General features: G+C 37.0%; 2 protein-coding genes and 1 non-coding gene across 3 annotated transcripts; 1 reads left to right on the top strand and 2 right to left on the bottom strand.

Moving 5' to 3' along the window:
- Positions 1-580: 580 nt before the first annotated feature.
- lamtor1 (late endosomal/lysosomal adaptor, MAPK and MTOR activator 1) lies at positions 581-7,158 on the bottom strand. Its single transcript, XM_055197492.2, has 5 exons — positions 7,018-7,158; positions 4,978-5,120; positions 4,811-4,888; positions 2,558-2,681; positions 581-2,435 (listed from the first exon to the last, which is right to left on the bottom strand). The coding sequence occupies exons 1-5, from the start codon at positions 7,057-7,059 to the stop codon at positions 2,343-2,345; spliced, it is 480 nt and encodes a 159-aa protein (XP_055053467.1). The 5' UTR covers positions 7,060-7,158; the 3' UTR covers positions 581-2,342.
- A 166-nt stretch (positions 7,159-7,324) lies between these two features.
- Positions 7,325-9,659, top strand: pcca (propionyl-CoA carboxylase subunit alpha). Its single transcript, XM_055197491.2, has one exon. The coding sequence runs from the start codon at positions 7,325-7,327 to the stop codon at positions 9,446-9,448; it is 2,124 nt and encodes a 707-aa protein (XP_055053466.2). The 3' UTR covers positions 9,449-9,659.
- A 1,621-nt stretch (positions 9,660-11,280) lies between these two features.
- On the bottom strand, positions 11,281-12,900 carry LOC129437394 (uncharacterized). Its single transcript, XR_012367468.1, has 3 exons — positions 12,742-12,900; positions 12,527-12,615; positions 11,281-12,064 (listed from the first exon to the last, which is right to left on the bottom strand). It is a non-coding gene; the product is annotated as an uncharacterized protein (transcript).
- Positions 12,901-13,523: the final 623 nt, after the last annotated feature.

A 13,523-nucleotide genomic window follows, 5' to 3' on the forward strand; every position in this document is an offset into this window, starting at 1 on the left:
AGCACACAATTGTTAACCATTTTCTTTCTGTAATAAAGATTATTTTTTATCCATTGATTTTTCCTCTTTCAGGGCACGTGATTGATGTTCTTCCTCATCTAAAGACAATTTCAATGCTGTTACCAAACAGGGGGATGGCTTCACAAAAAAGCAGGCTGAACTTTACCCAACTGACCCCTTCTTTATGTAATGTATTGAGTAGAATTATGTTAATGCCACAGATGGAGTTAACTTTCAACAGTAAAATCACCAGCATCTTTACTTAAGTCAAATAAAAAAACAAAGCCAATAGGGCTTACAACATATCAGATATATTAGCTGTTGTAAACAAGGCTTTTGCTTAATTTTGCATTGCTTAAGTTAGTTGTCGATGAAGTCACATGGATATTGGTGAAACTTCTTAAGCAATAGAGACACAACACTTTAAAGATCGGCTACACATTTTACAATGAAAGAGATGAGTGCGAATCTTCACTTTTAAATTTACCCTTTTCAATTTTTATATATAGGTAAAAAATAAAAACTTTTCTACTTCACTCAGCACTATGCAAATGTCAAAGGAAACTCAAACAAAAACACATTATAATTTTTTAAAGTCTTTAATGCATTATTTCATTCAACAAAACGGTATTAACAGAATATTGAGATTAAATTTTTTGGTACTAGCCTAAGAAAATTACCTCTGTAAATCAGGTAGTATCCAACATTTAGATAACAAACAAAAAGTGAATAATACTATTAGCAAACTGCAACAGAAACTGAAAAAAAAAATGAATTTGAGTCTTTAATCCCTTTATTAACCTCAATGAAAGTGCCTTGCGATGATAAAGAGAGCAAATTATTACCAAACTGTCTGTATGTTTGCATAAATATGTAAAAACAAAAATAAATAATAATTACACAAACACTTTTTTGTTGTGGCATTTTAGGTAAAAACACCAGTCAACTGATTTTTCCGGTGATTTCCTTAAGTTCGGCACAAAAGCAAAAACAAAAAAAGATGTTTTTTTTTTTACTTTCATAAGCTTTAATAGTTTAAAAGTGGAACATGCAGGTAAAAGTTTCCCTGTTTGATTAGCTAAAAACAAGCTACCGTTCTTCGCAAGGCCTTACGACTAAGGCATAATGCGGCTAGGGGGCGCTGTAGAGCCGTTCATTTCCTGCTACGAGTTGTATTAATCATTCTCTTCATTTCAAATCATTACACTCTGTACATTAAAGGCATGGACACAAACAACATAATTTACAAACTTACATCACTCCATCGCAACACAGTTCAAACCCACCACCTCACAGTATGTTTATGTTAGACAAGCCGCACCGCTCTGGGCTTCATAGAGATTGCTTTCCAGGTGTCCATCGTGTCTGATGTGACTGTATATTTGATTTGAACAGATGGGATATTAGGAAAGGTATGCCAAAGAGAACAGAACCAAAATTACTGATAAGACCAGACACACCCTCGTGCACATAAGCTCGTATTATTTGATGTTATCACTCTCTAACTATCCAATGTAATGGGCTTTTGCCGTCGAAAGAAAAATGATGATAAGGCTAAAATAAAACTGAAATGTATGAAACTACTTCCATCCCTTGAGTAAACGTCAATTTTAGAGAGAGTTTTGGTTCACTTGGTTTGACTCTACTGGTGTGATGGGAAAACAAAGAAATAATAACATTATGTGCATTTTACTCTGATTAGATACAAGTGTTATTATTTATTATCTTGCTTATTTTAATCCAGAACGTTATCTTGAACCACAGTGCATACATTTGTGGGATTTAAAACGAACTCGAAGCCACAGTGATTCCAGAAACCTACATGAGGATAACAACGACATGCAGGACGATGCTGAACCAAACCCTCCCAACAACCTCTGTGTTTAGACACTAAGACGGTATAATATCCAACCAAACTGCAAATTTATACTGACTCTAGTACAGTTTCTAGCCAGTAAGACAATAAATATAGAGATGGGAGTATGTGTTCAGTGCATTGTGTCATACAAGCCTGTACGATTGCAAGAACAACCTCCAACTGACTCAAACGTGTCTGGTTGAAGACATCACTTCACTAAAGCGATCATCTTGACGATCGGAGAGTTATAGATGTTTGTTGTATTTGTTTAATGAGGGTTTTGGATATCCAAACACAAGTTACAGGCAATATAACACCCATAAGCTATGTCTGCGCTGATCTGAGGGGTGCTGGGTTACGGCCGTAAGGGGCTCTGGTCTGAATGGTCTCTGCATCGTTTGTAGATTGAAGTTAGGAGGAAAAATGGAGAACGGAAAAGGGCCAGAAAGAGAGAAAATGTGAGGAGGTGGGGATTAGTTATAAATCAGGGTATAGCAAACTGCACCACCAGCTCTTCTTTTGCATCTACTTTGATTTGTGAGATGGCACTGTATGCGTACGCGGCAATCTTAGAAACCTGTGGATGTAAGAAACAAAAATTAATCAAACAAAACAAAATACAACATGCACTATATATACATCATCTGACTGTCTAGATCCTACAGGTGAGTACAGGTGAATGCTGAAATGATAGCCGACCTGTTGTACATCTGTGTAGGGCACCAGGTCAGCAGCGAGTACTTGGTGTGGTTGACTGGTGAGTGATGGGAGAGGAACGGGCTTCTTCTGTGACAGTGATCTACTCATAACCTCCAGCTTTGTGCTGTAACAAACACATGATTCTGTTAGTATAACTAGTATGGTGATGTAATACACACACAGTGCTGAAATGCAAACAGAACTGCTCAATGGCTGGTTGACATAATACATCCAACAGCATATAAAGCTACCATAAGGTTTCATCTAAAAGTAGTTTACACAACGTTCAAGCATTAACCTTTTATAAACTTGAATAGGGATGCACGATATCACTTCTTCCATTACCCACCCCGTTTCCATACCAAAATTCCGATCCCAATACGATACTACTGTATTTTTGTTGAACAATTTAAAATCGCACATACATATACAAGTAAAAAACCAATCAAGAAAATGTCAAATGTGTAGAGCACGTATTGCTACATCTGGTATAATATTAAATGTAAAAAACCTTTACATTTTAACTAAAGAATGTTACTTAAATCATCCTGTCTATGGATACACAATGATTAATAACTCTGTATAGATAAATGCACACACATGAATGTATATATTTAAGAAATGTTTACATGTGTATATACATTTGTATATTTATGTATATAGTGGTGGGCAAAGATTAATCGCATACAAAATAAAAGTGATTTTTTGCATAATATATGTGCATGTACTGGGTCTAATAATTGTGTATATTTAACCACACACACATTCATATATTCATTTCAGAATTGTTTTACTTATATATAATTCTTTTTAATTTATTTTTAATATAGAATATATAAAAAATATAAATAAATATATATATATATAAACATGTAAATGTTTCTTAAATACATACATGAATGTGTGTGTATTTATTTATACATAATAATTACACACAGCACATACTCATATATTATGCCAAAAATCACTTTTATTTTGTATGCGATTAATCGCGATTAATCTTTGCCCAGCACTAAAATATATATATATATATATATATATATATATTTAAAATTATACATGCATGTGTGCATATTTATATATACATAATAATTATACACAATTCACACACACATATATGATGTAAAACAAAAACTTTTATTCTGCTATAGATTAATCGCAATTAATCATTTATGCATCCCTGTCCTTTACGCTTTACGCAGAATAATGCGCTTGAAGCATCCTCCTACTAGAATCCACAAAGGCTCCGCAATTGAAAGTTCATAACCAGTGTTGGGGGTAACGCATTACAAGTAACGTGCATTACGTAATAATATTACTTTTCTGAGGTAACGAGTAAAGTAATGCCCTGAAAGAGATCAAGCCTCAGCCAAGTAAGAAAAGTAACGCAAAAGTAACTTAAAAGCAACGTAAACATTACTTTTTATGAAAAGTAACTAAGTAACGCAATAAGTTACTTTTTTGGGGAGTAACTTAATATTGTAATGCATTACTTTTAAAAGTAACTTTCCCCAACACTGTTTTTTAAAAAGTCAAATAAATCTTTGGTGTCCCCAGAGTACGTGTTTTATGTTCTAGCTCAAAATATCATATAGATAATTTATTATAGCATGCAAAAATGTGCTGTTTTGGGTGTGTCCTTTTAAATGCAAATGAGGTGATCTCTGCACTAAATGGCAGTGCCGTAGTTATTAAAATCAGATCTTTAAAATACAGTTATTGTGTGTGTGAATGAAGCGTTTTATCCAGTCCACTTCTCCAGTGCTGTAACCCAGTAGCAAGTACCAAATCAGAGTTTCCATATCTTTATAAATGCTTTGTTCTTTACATAAAGCCATTGAGCGTATTAAGAAGACATGGTATATAATGCATAACAACGTTTATGGTGCTTTTATAATACTAACGCAGTATAGGATATGGATCGGCCCTGTTAGTCTGATACCCGATCCAGCAAAAAAGGTCTGGATCGGCCCCCAATACCGATCCCAAGTATTGGATCTGTGCATCCCTATTTTAAAAGAGCCGATGAAAGCATCCAGCAGGGTTTTTTTGGGGTGAACGATAAGATTATCACACTGCAAGCCTATTTAAAATAAACTGGTGATGACCATTAAAAACACTGACTTGCTACAAAACCGATTAAAAATCATCCCAAAAGTTTGATCAGACATTGAAAAAAATACAACCATTTCAAAACAGACAGCTGCGCTCTTAAAATTTCACGTAAACTGTGTTTTCCTGATGGAAACAAACCTGTACTGTCTGGCTTTGTCCATGTATTCATGTTGCTCCATGCCTTGAGAATCAACAGCCGCCACATCAATGATGTTCCTACACCGAGACAAAAGAAAGATCAAGTTTTAATGTAATGACAGCAGACAGATTGTGTAATGATTAAAAGGCCACTGTGTGTTTCATACAAGGCTGTCCGCTGGAGAATGCCATTAAGCAGAGACTGCTCATCTGTGCGTTTGGACAGCAGACTGTCTGTGTTTCGCTCCATGCCATTGGTCGGTTTTCTTTCTTGATTTGGATCAGGAATTAATGGCTTTTGTTGTTCGTCCTTCACACACAAGGAAAACAAACCAGGTTAAACACCAACACATTGCTTCTCAGTGGTTATAAAAATAAACGGTAACACTTTACAATAAGGTTGTATTAGCAAATATTAGTGAATGCATCAATTTACATAAACAAACAATGAACAGTATGGTCTTTCAGCATTTATTTATTCTTGTTAACGTTAGGGCTGGGCAAATTTTTTTTTTTCGATTAATCTTTTTTTTACGTGGTCGATTCAAAATCGATTCTCAAAAGCCACAAATCGTTTCCCCCCCAAATTTATTTCCGCAAACATTGAACGTAAAATTAACGTAAACCTAATTAATAGTCTTCTTCACTAGATGTCACCCTCTTTTTTGCCTTCCGCAATGTTACCAAGGAGCGATTGGGGAGCCTGTCATTCATTCATTCAGTGCTTAAAATGGTGGTTTCAGGTGATTCGTCGACATTGATGCCACCTTCACATAAAAGGTATGGAAGCATTTTAGATTTTGCAAGCAAGATGACGACGATAATGTTGTGAACAAGAACAAAGCTATATGCGATTTGTAATGCAGAGGTGAAATGCTGTAGTAATATTAAATCTATATTCATTAAGTCGAATCGAGAATAAAAACTGACGCGGAACCGAAAATCAAATTGACTTGATAGCCTGTGAATCGAAATCAAATCGATCTGGAACATCTGAATCAATACCCAGCCCTAGTTAATGTCAATACAGGTATTTATGTTAGTTCATGGTGCATTAACTAAAGTTTACAGCTACAATGTTTGATTTAAAAAATGCATTAATAATTGCTGAAATGAACATAAACTAAGGTAGCGCGCACACCCAAGTTTTTACGCCGCGTTGTCTTCAATGGAAGCGCATCGCTTTTCAAAAGGTACAGATGAGCAATTTAAATCCGATCAGGCTATGAAAAACGCCACAGGAGCGCACTTTGGATAGAAGAGGTGCCTTGACCCTCGTGTTTTTGGACGTGACATGCGAACGGCCACGTGACGCTGTAATGTATATCAAATTATCGGAAATGTGTTTAGAAACCATATCATCGTCATTGAAAAAAAATATACAGCGCAAAATATATTGACATTTAAATTATGGTCCAGCCCCATGTGGAAAAATGTTTAACTTTGGGTGAAACGCTTAGCTCATCAATGTCACTTCTCACTCGGACGTCCAATCGGAGTGGAGGAGGGGTGGGACAAATATCACAACAACCAACCGGTGCATCGTTCAACGACTGATAAACAAAGCACTCAGCTTAGGGATGTTTGTAACCAAACTGATCATGAGCCCCATTCACTTCTATAGTAGGAAAAAATACTATGGAAATGAATGGGGCTCGTGATCGGTTTGGTTACAAACATTCCTTAAAATATCTTCCTTCGTGTTCATCAAAACAAAGAAATTTATACAGGTTTGTGACAACATGAGAGTGCGTAAATGATGAGAGAATGTTCGTTTTTGGATGAACTATCCCTTTAATGAATTAAACTCTATTGTACGCATTATACAAATATCGTAATTTCCTCATACCGTCATGTACACAAGAGATCACATGTCAGGTCTAGGCATCTGACACATTTGACCCAGAACAACACAATCAACGTCAAAAACACATACACGAACAGAGTTTGTGCAAAACCTAAACACAGCCAGCAACTTTCAGATCATGTCACCCCATGTTTTATCACCTCGAAATCGGAATCAAGTCGTTTGATTATGTTTATAAGAAAGACTTTACAGAAAAATCAGACATTGTCAAGCACAAACAGTCTTGACCTGTTCCAGCAACCAGAATAACACACAGCACACATCAGCGAGATATTTTGTCCATAGCATTCAGCTGTATTTTGTGACTGTTTGTTGTGTATTTTAAAAAATTGTTTCTGACCTCGGACGACGTGTCGTTATCGCTGCTGTAACAGCACCCCATGATGGCCGCCCAGCAGGTCAAAACTACTCTTCGTGCGACTCTTCAGCGCTTTTGGACCGGTTTTTGATGTCGTTTGGCTGTGAAAAGATTCGCAGGAACCATCACATGACAGCACTCCCAGTAGGTCACGTGACTTCCGTCTCCTCGCGGCACCTCAACACGTCATTTCCGCACGGAGCTCGCGCTAGTGCCGTGCACTGCAGGGAAAGCGATAAAAGGAGGAGAACTTTCTTTTATTTCTTTTTATTATTAATATCTGACCATCATGGCGGTCTACAGAAGTATTGCAGGATTACAACGACTTTTGCACGCGCACGTCTGTCTCAGGCCAAGCTGTGGTGTTGTTATCTGTCGGTACTCTACAGTTTATGACAGAAATGAGAAAACTTTCGATAAAATCCTCATTGCAAACAGAGGTGAGATCGCCTGCAGAGTGATTAAAACATGCAAGAAGATGAACATCAAGACAGTTGCTGTTTACAGTGATGTAGACTCCAGTGCGGTTCACGTGAAGATGGCAGACGAAGCTGTATGTGTCGGACCTGCACCTACTAGTCAAAGTTACCTTAACATGGACGCTATCATGACGGCCATCCAACAGACTGGAGCTCAAGCTGTTCACCCCGGGTATGGTTTCCTGTCTGAAAATAAAGAATTTGCCAGGAGATTAGCAGAGGTTGGGGTGACCTTCATTGGTCCTGACACACATGCAATCCAGGCCATGGGGGATAAGATCGAGAGCAAACTTATTGCCAAAGCTGCCAAAGTCAGCACCATCCCGGGGTTTGATGGGGTGGTCAAGGATACGGAGGAGGCTGTCCGAATCGCAGCAGAGATCGGCTATCCTGTTATGATTAAAGCGTCCGCTGGTGGAGGTGGTAAAGGAATGAGGATAGCTTGGAATGAAGAGGAAACCAGGGAAGGATTTCGTTTTTCTTCCCAAGAAGCTGCATCTAGTTTCGGAGATGATCGTCTGTTGATCGAAAAGTTCATTGATAATCCGCGACACATCGAAATTCAGGTGTTGGCAGATAAGCACGGCAATGCCTTGTGGTTGAACGAGAGAGAATGCTCCATCCAGAGAAGAAACCAGAAGGTGGTAGAGGAGGCGCCCAGCACCTTTTTGGATCCACAAACTCGGAGAGCGATGGGGGAGCAGGCCGTGTCTCTGGCTAAAGCGGTGAAGTACTGCTCGGCCGGCACTGTGGAGTTTCTCGTCGACTCTCAGAAGAATTTTTACTTTTTGGAGATGAACACCCGTTTGCAGGTCGAACACCCCATCACAGAGTGTATTACTGGGCTGGATTTGGTGCAACAGATGATTCGGATCGCCAAAGGTTACGAACTCCAGCACAAACAATCAGATATACCCATAAACGGCTGGGCTATCGAGAGCAGAGTCTATGCGGAGGATCCATACAGATCATTCGGCCTCCCCTCCATCGGCCGGCTCTCCCAGTACCAGGAGCCGCTCGACTTGGCTGATGTCCGGGTGGACAGTGGAATTCAAGAAGGAAGTGACATCAGCATTTATTACGATCCCATGATTTCAAAGCTGGTCACGCATGGTAACACCCGTGAAGAGGCTCTGAAGAAAATGGAAAACGCACTCGATAACTACGTCATCCGAGGTGTAACTCACAACATTCCTCTTCTGAGAGAGATCATCGTTAACCCTCGTTTTGTGTCTGGTGACATCAGTACCAAGTTTCTCCCAGAGGTGTATCCTGATGGGTTCAAAGGTCACGTATTGACAACGGGAGAGAGATGCGAGCTGGTGGCCACCACTGCTGCGCTCTACATAGCAGCACAGCTTCGTTCACAGAAGTTTTTGGGAGATCTAAGGGTGTCCATCGTTCCTCCTGAGACCAAGTGTTGGGAGTTAATCGTGGAGCTCGATAAAGGTGTTCACATGGTCGGCGTGTCTCGGTCTGGAAACGACTACACGGTAGAGATAGATGGAGAAAAGGTCGATGTGTCCGGAGAATGGAATTTGGCCTCTGCACTTCTCCCCATCACCGTCAACGGAAAATACAGGACTCTCCAGTGCCTTCTGCGGACAGCGTCAGGGGAGATCACCCTGCAGTATCTAGGCACTTCATATAAGTTGCGTGTGCTGAGTAAACTGGAAGCGTCTCTCGGTAAGCACATGCCTGAGAAGGTTCCAGAAGACACCAGTAATATCCTCCGCTCTCCCATGCCGGGATCTGTGGTGGCTGTGTCTGTTAAACCAGGCGATAGGGTCGCAGAGGGCCAAGAGATCTGTGTGATCGAAGCCATGAAGATGCAGAATAGCATGACTGCGGCTAAGGCCGCCACGGTGAAAAGTGTGCACTGTAAAGCAGGAGATACAGTAGGAGATGGAGATCTACTTGTGGAACTGGAATAAATCAGTGTGTCAAAACATCTCATTCGTGTGTTCTTAGGGGATCATAGGTCATGGTGGATAACCAATCAAAGACATCAGTAGATGGGACATTCCTCCAATATTTTAGTTTTTTTTGTTTCATAGTATTATTTTGTTTTCAACATTATAACTATAATTGCATTTCTGTGATTTTGCACATTAAAACACATTCTGCCTTGGCCCTGAAAAAAAATCTTTTCATTTTTGAATACATTAAGTGAAAATAATATTTAAAGGGATATTTCATCCAAAAATGAAAATTCTGGCATCATTTACTCACTCTCATTTTGTTGTAAACCTGTATGAATTTCTTTTTTCTGATGAACACAAAAGAAGATATTTTGATGGATTATAATGGGCACACAGTTGATTGTAACCATTGACTTCCATAGTAGGAAAAACAAATATGATAGAATTCATTGGATGCCGTCACCTGTGTGTTTACTATCAATTATCAGGATATCTTCTTTTGTGTTCAACAGGAAGAAAATCATACATGTTTACAACAACATAAAGATCAGAATCAATGAAGACAGAATTTTTATTTTTGGGTGAACTATCCATTTAAGCGATTTAAGTCATTTAGATTAACTTTTATCGAATAAAGGTGTAATTTACAATAAATATTTATGGCATTAATTATCAAGGGTAAATACTTTTCTTAAAAATGTAAATACAATTCTGGAAATTTAGATTTTTAAGGGGTGTTTTTCCGGACAGGGTTTATTCTAGTACCAAACTAAAATGTGTGGGCTGCATAATGATTAATCGCAACTAATCGTTTGCAGAATAAAAGCTTTTGTTTACGTGTGTGTGTACAATGTTTATTAATTATGTATATATAAATACACACACATGCATCTATAACTTAAAAAAAAAGTATTCACTTGAATTAGTATAATAGTATTAAATAGTAAAAAATAGTAGTGCTGCCTTACGATTAGTCATGATTTTTTGTTTACATAATATATGTGGGTGTACTTTGTAAAATAATTATGTATAAATACACACACACATGTATATAATTATAAAACATTTGCATGTGTATATGAAGAGTTTCGTTGCAAAACGAGATAAATCCAGTTTTTAACATTTTTGTCAAAACATGTTTATTATTATGTTATCATGTTATTATTTTGTTTTATGGTGCTACTTAGCTGTATTTTTTACGTTATGAAGGTTTTAATCAAAACAAACCAACTGCAGCTGAATTGAAATTAATTGGAATGCACAACCAAAAAAACGAGATTTCTGAACAATTAAAAAATGGTGGTTATCTCGTTTTGCAACGAAACTCTTCATATACATGTTTATATTTATATATAATCTATATATAGGATCATTATATAAATATATATTTTTCTTAAAATTATACATGTATGTTTGTGTATTTATATTAACATAATTATTATACACAGTACACACACAGGTTTGTAAAAACTGCTTAAATGTCCTAATATAAGTAAGTCCTAGTCCTGCATTAATCTAAAACCTGTCCGGGAAACCGTCCCTAAATGTATTATTGTAAATGTACGTGACCCTTTCTGTGAAATCCGGGTTAAAGTCTCAATTTAATTATGAGACGAGGATCATCAAAGTAGGATTTCAATTTCACTTCAATCTTTGACATGGCCTTAATTAACATAAAAGATATCAAAGTAATATTTTCACAGAATTGTCTTTACATTACCTAGCATGATTTTTTGTAGAAAATAGTAAAATACAAATAAACAATTTAGCTGGGTTTTCAAAGACACAAATGTGATTGCTCTTTGGCACAATACAAGCAAGACAATACAACACAACACGCATCATCTGATTCTGAAGCACAGGCTTTATTGGTGACATCACACACATGTGCATAGAATTAGCAAAGTGTACAGTAAAAATAATGAGTTGTTGAATGGGTAAACTTTTAACAAGGAAACTAGTTTTCAAAGCCGTCAGTACTTTCAATGTGCCAGGATTTCATATGAGATTGTAATTGATATAATTGGTTGAATCTCTTCTCACATACAATGCATTGGTGTGGCTTCTCCCCAGTATGGCATCTCTCATGCACCTTCAAATTACCTCTTTCTGAAAAACACTTCTCACAATGTGAGCACTTGAAAGGTTTTTCTCCCATGTGAATCCGTTGTTTGTGCCTTACCAATCCTCTGGCCAATCGAAAGCTCTTATCACACACCTGACACACGTGATCTTTCACGCCAGTATGAATTGTCTGGTGAACTCTTAATTGGTCTTCTCGTGAAAACGTCTTGCCACATACAGGACACAAGCAAGGGCGTTCATGATTTGTTATGTGTGACTCCAGAGCATTTAATGAAACAAATTTTTTGCCACATTTATCACAATCAAACGGCCTTTCTCCAGAGTGAAGGGGCATGTGATAATCCAGACTGGACAAACTCTTGAATTTCTTTGTACACAAAAGGCATGAATAAGGCTTTTCTTCATTGCAAGGTCTTTTCTGCTTCTTTTTGGATTCCTTTTCTTGGATTTTGCTTTGTGAGGAACTGTTGTTGTCAGTCTGGGATTTTTCTTCACTTTGTTCTTCCTTCACCACAGTGAGATCTTCACTGTCCTCCATACGATCTAAAATAATCACATCAATCAATCAATAAAGGTAAATAAGAAATAAAAATGAACATAATTTAAAGTAAACCTGGTTTAATAGCAAAGCAACAGAGATTATTTTATCTAATCTTTTGGGGTTAATTCCTGATAGCACACATACATCTCGAAGACGTCTATTTGATGTCTGCGTTTACATTTGCAAGACGTATTATTTAGATTGTTTGCTCATCTTTAATACGTCTCTGAGACGTTTCCTAAAAGATGTCATATAGACATATTGAAGACGTCTGCAAGACCTTTATAAGATGTTTTTACACACCAGATGTATTCCAGATCTTTACCAGACATCTTGCCGACGTACCTGTGCTATCTGGTTATCATTATTATTTCACAGTTACTGTTGTGTTCAAACGTCAACTACTAAATCTGGTTAAACTGCCCAATGTTTCTGTTCCCTTAATGTTACTATGTATCACCGACCACTTTTCCCCTCAGGATCTTCATGTACAGTCTTGATGGGTTCTGGATCCATGTCGTCTTTAATAACAATCTCCATCTTTAGTGTAACTCTGTAACAAATAATACAACATTTCTGTGACACCCACACTTACACAACCACGTTTTATCATTATATTTAAACTACAACTGGATTGCATTTGTACACAACACTTAAGTTAAACAAGTATTAGGTTTACCTGTTAAAATCTTTTAGAGATAAAGAACAAAATTCTTTGATCCGCGCGTTTAGTGTATTTTTCGTCGGAAGACGGTGAATCTATGTAATGTACCGCAGAGCTCCAACGCCATCTACTGATGTGGCGGTATTAGGCACTCATGCACATCGTTCAAATAACTGTCCAAAATCATGATATATCACAAAAAAAATCAGTTGTCTATAAATTAATAATAAAGCCATCCATCTTAATGTAATGTGCAAATCAGGATTATGTTTACAAGGTTATGTGTGTGTGTACTGGAGTGATAAAAACTGTCGGGACATCTCATCCGCAGTGTCTGTGTGCAAAGAAAAGAAGGACAGATTTCACCCCAGTAAAGAGTCAAAACATTGCTTCGAAATTATCTTCCTACATTATAATTTTCATTCTTATTTTAAATGAAAATACAGCAAAGCTGATATTTGATCTGTCTGCACATAGCAGGAAACGATAAAGCATAATGAATGTAAAGTAAACCACAGCTTATTGGGGCTGTTATATATAAAAACATAATGTTTTAAATATAAACTAAATACATTTTGTAGAAAGTAACGCTTAATTAAATATATTTATTTCTTTTTAATCTTCATATATCAAAAAAATTTCAAAAAGTTTTTCAGGGAGTACAAATTTCTAATTTTACAACCCATACAGCAAAATATATATTTTATAAGTTTATCAAAGTATGAATACAATAGTACATTTTATGAAGTATACATTTGCAGGTAAATATATTTGATTTTAACCTTTTTAAACCTGTC

The sequence above is a fragment of the Misgurnus anguillicaudatus genome, chromosome 24, assembly GCF_027580225.2.
Source record: "Misgurnus anguillicaudatus chromosome 24, ASM2758022v2, whole genome shotgun sequence".
NCBI lineage: Eukaryota > Metazoa > Chordata > Actinopteri > Cypriniformes > Cobitidae > Misgurnus > Misgurnus anguillicaudatus.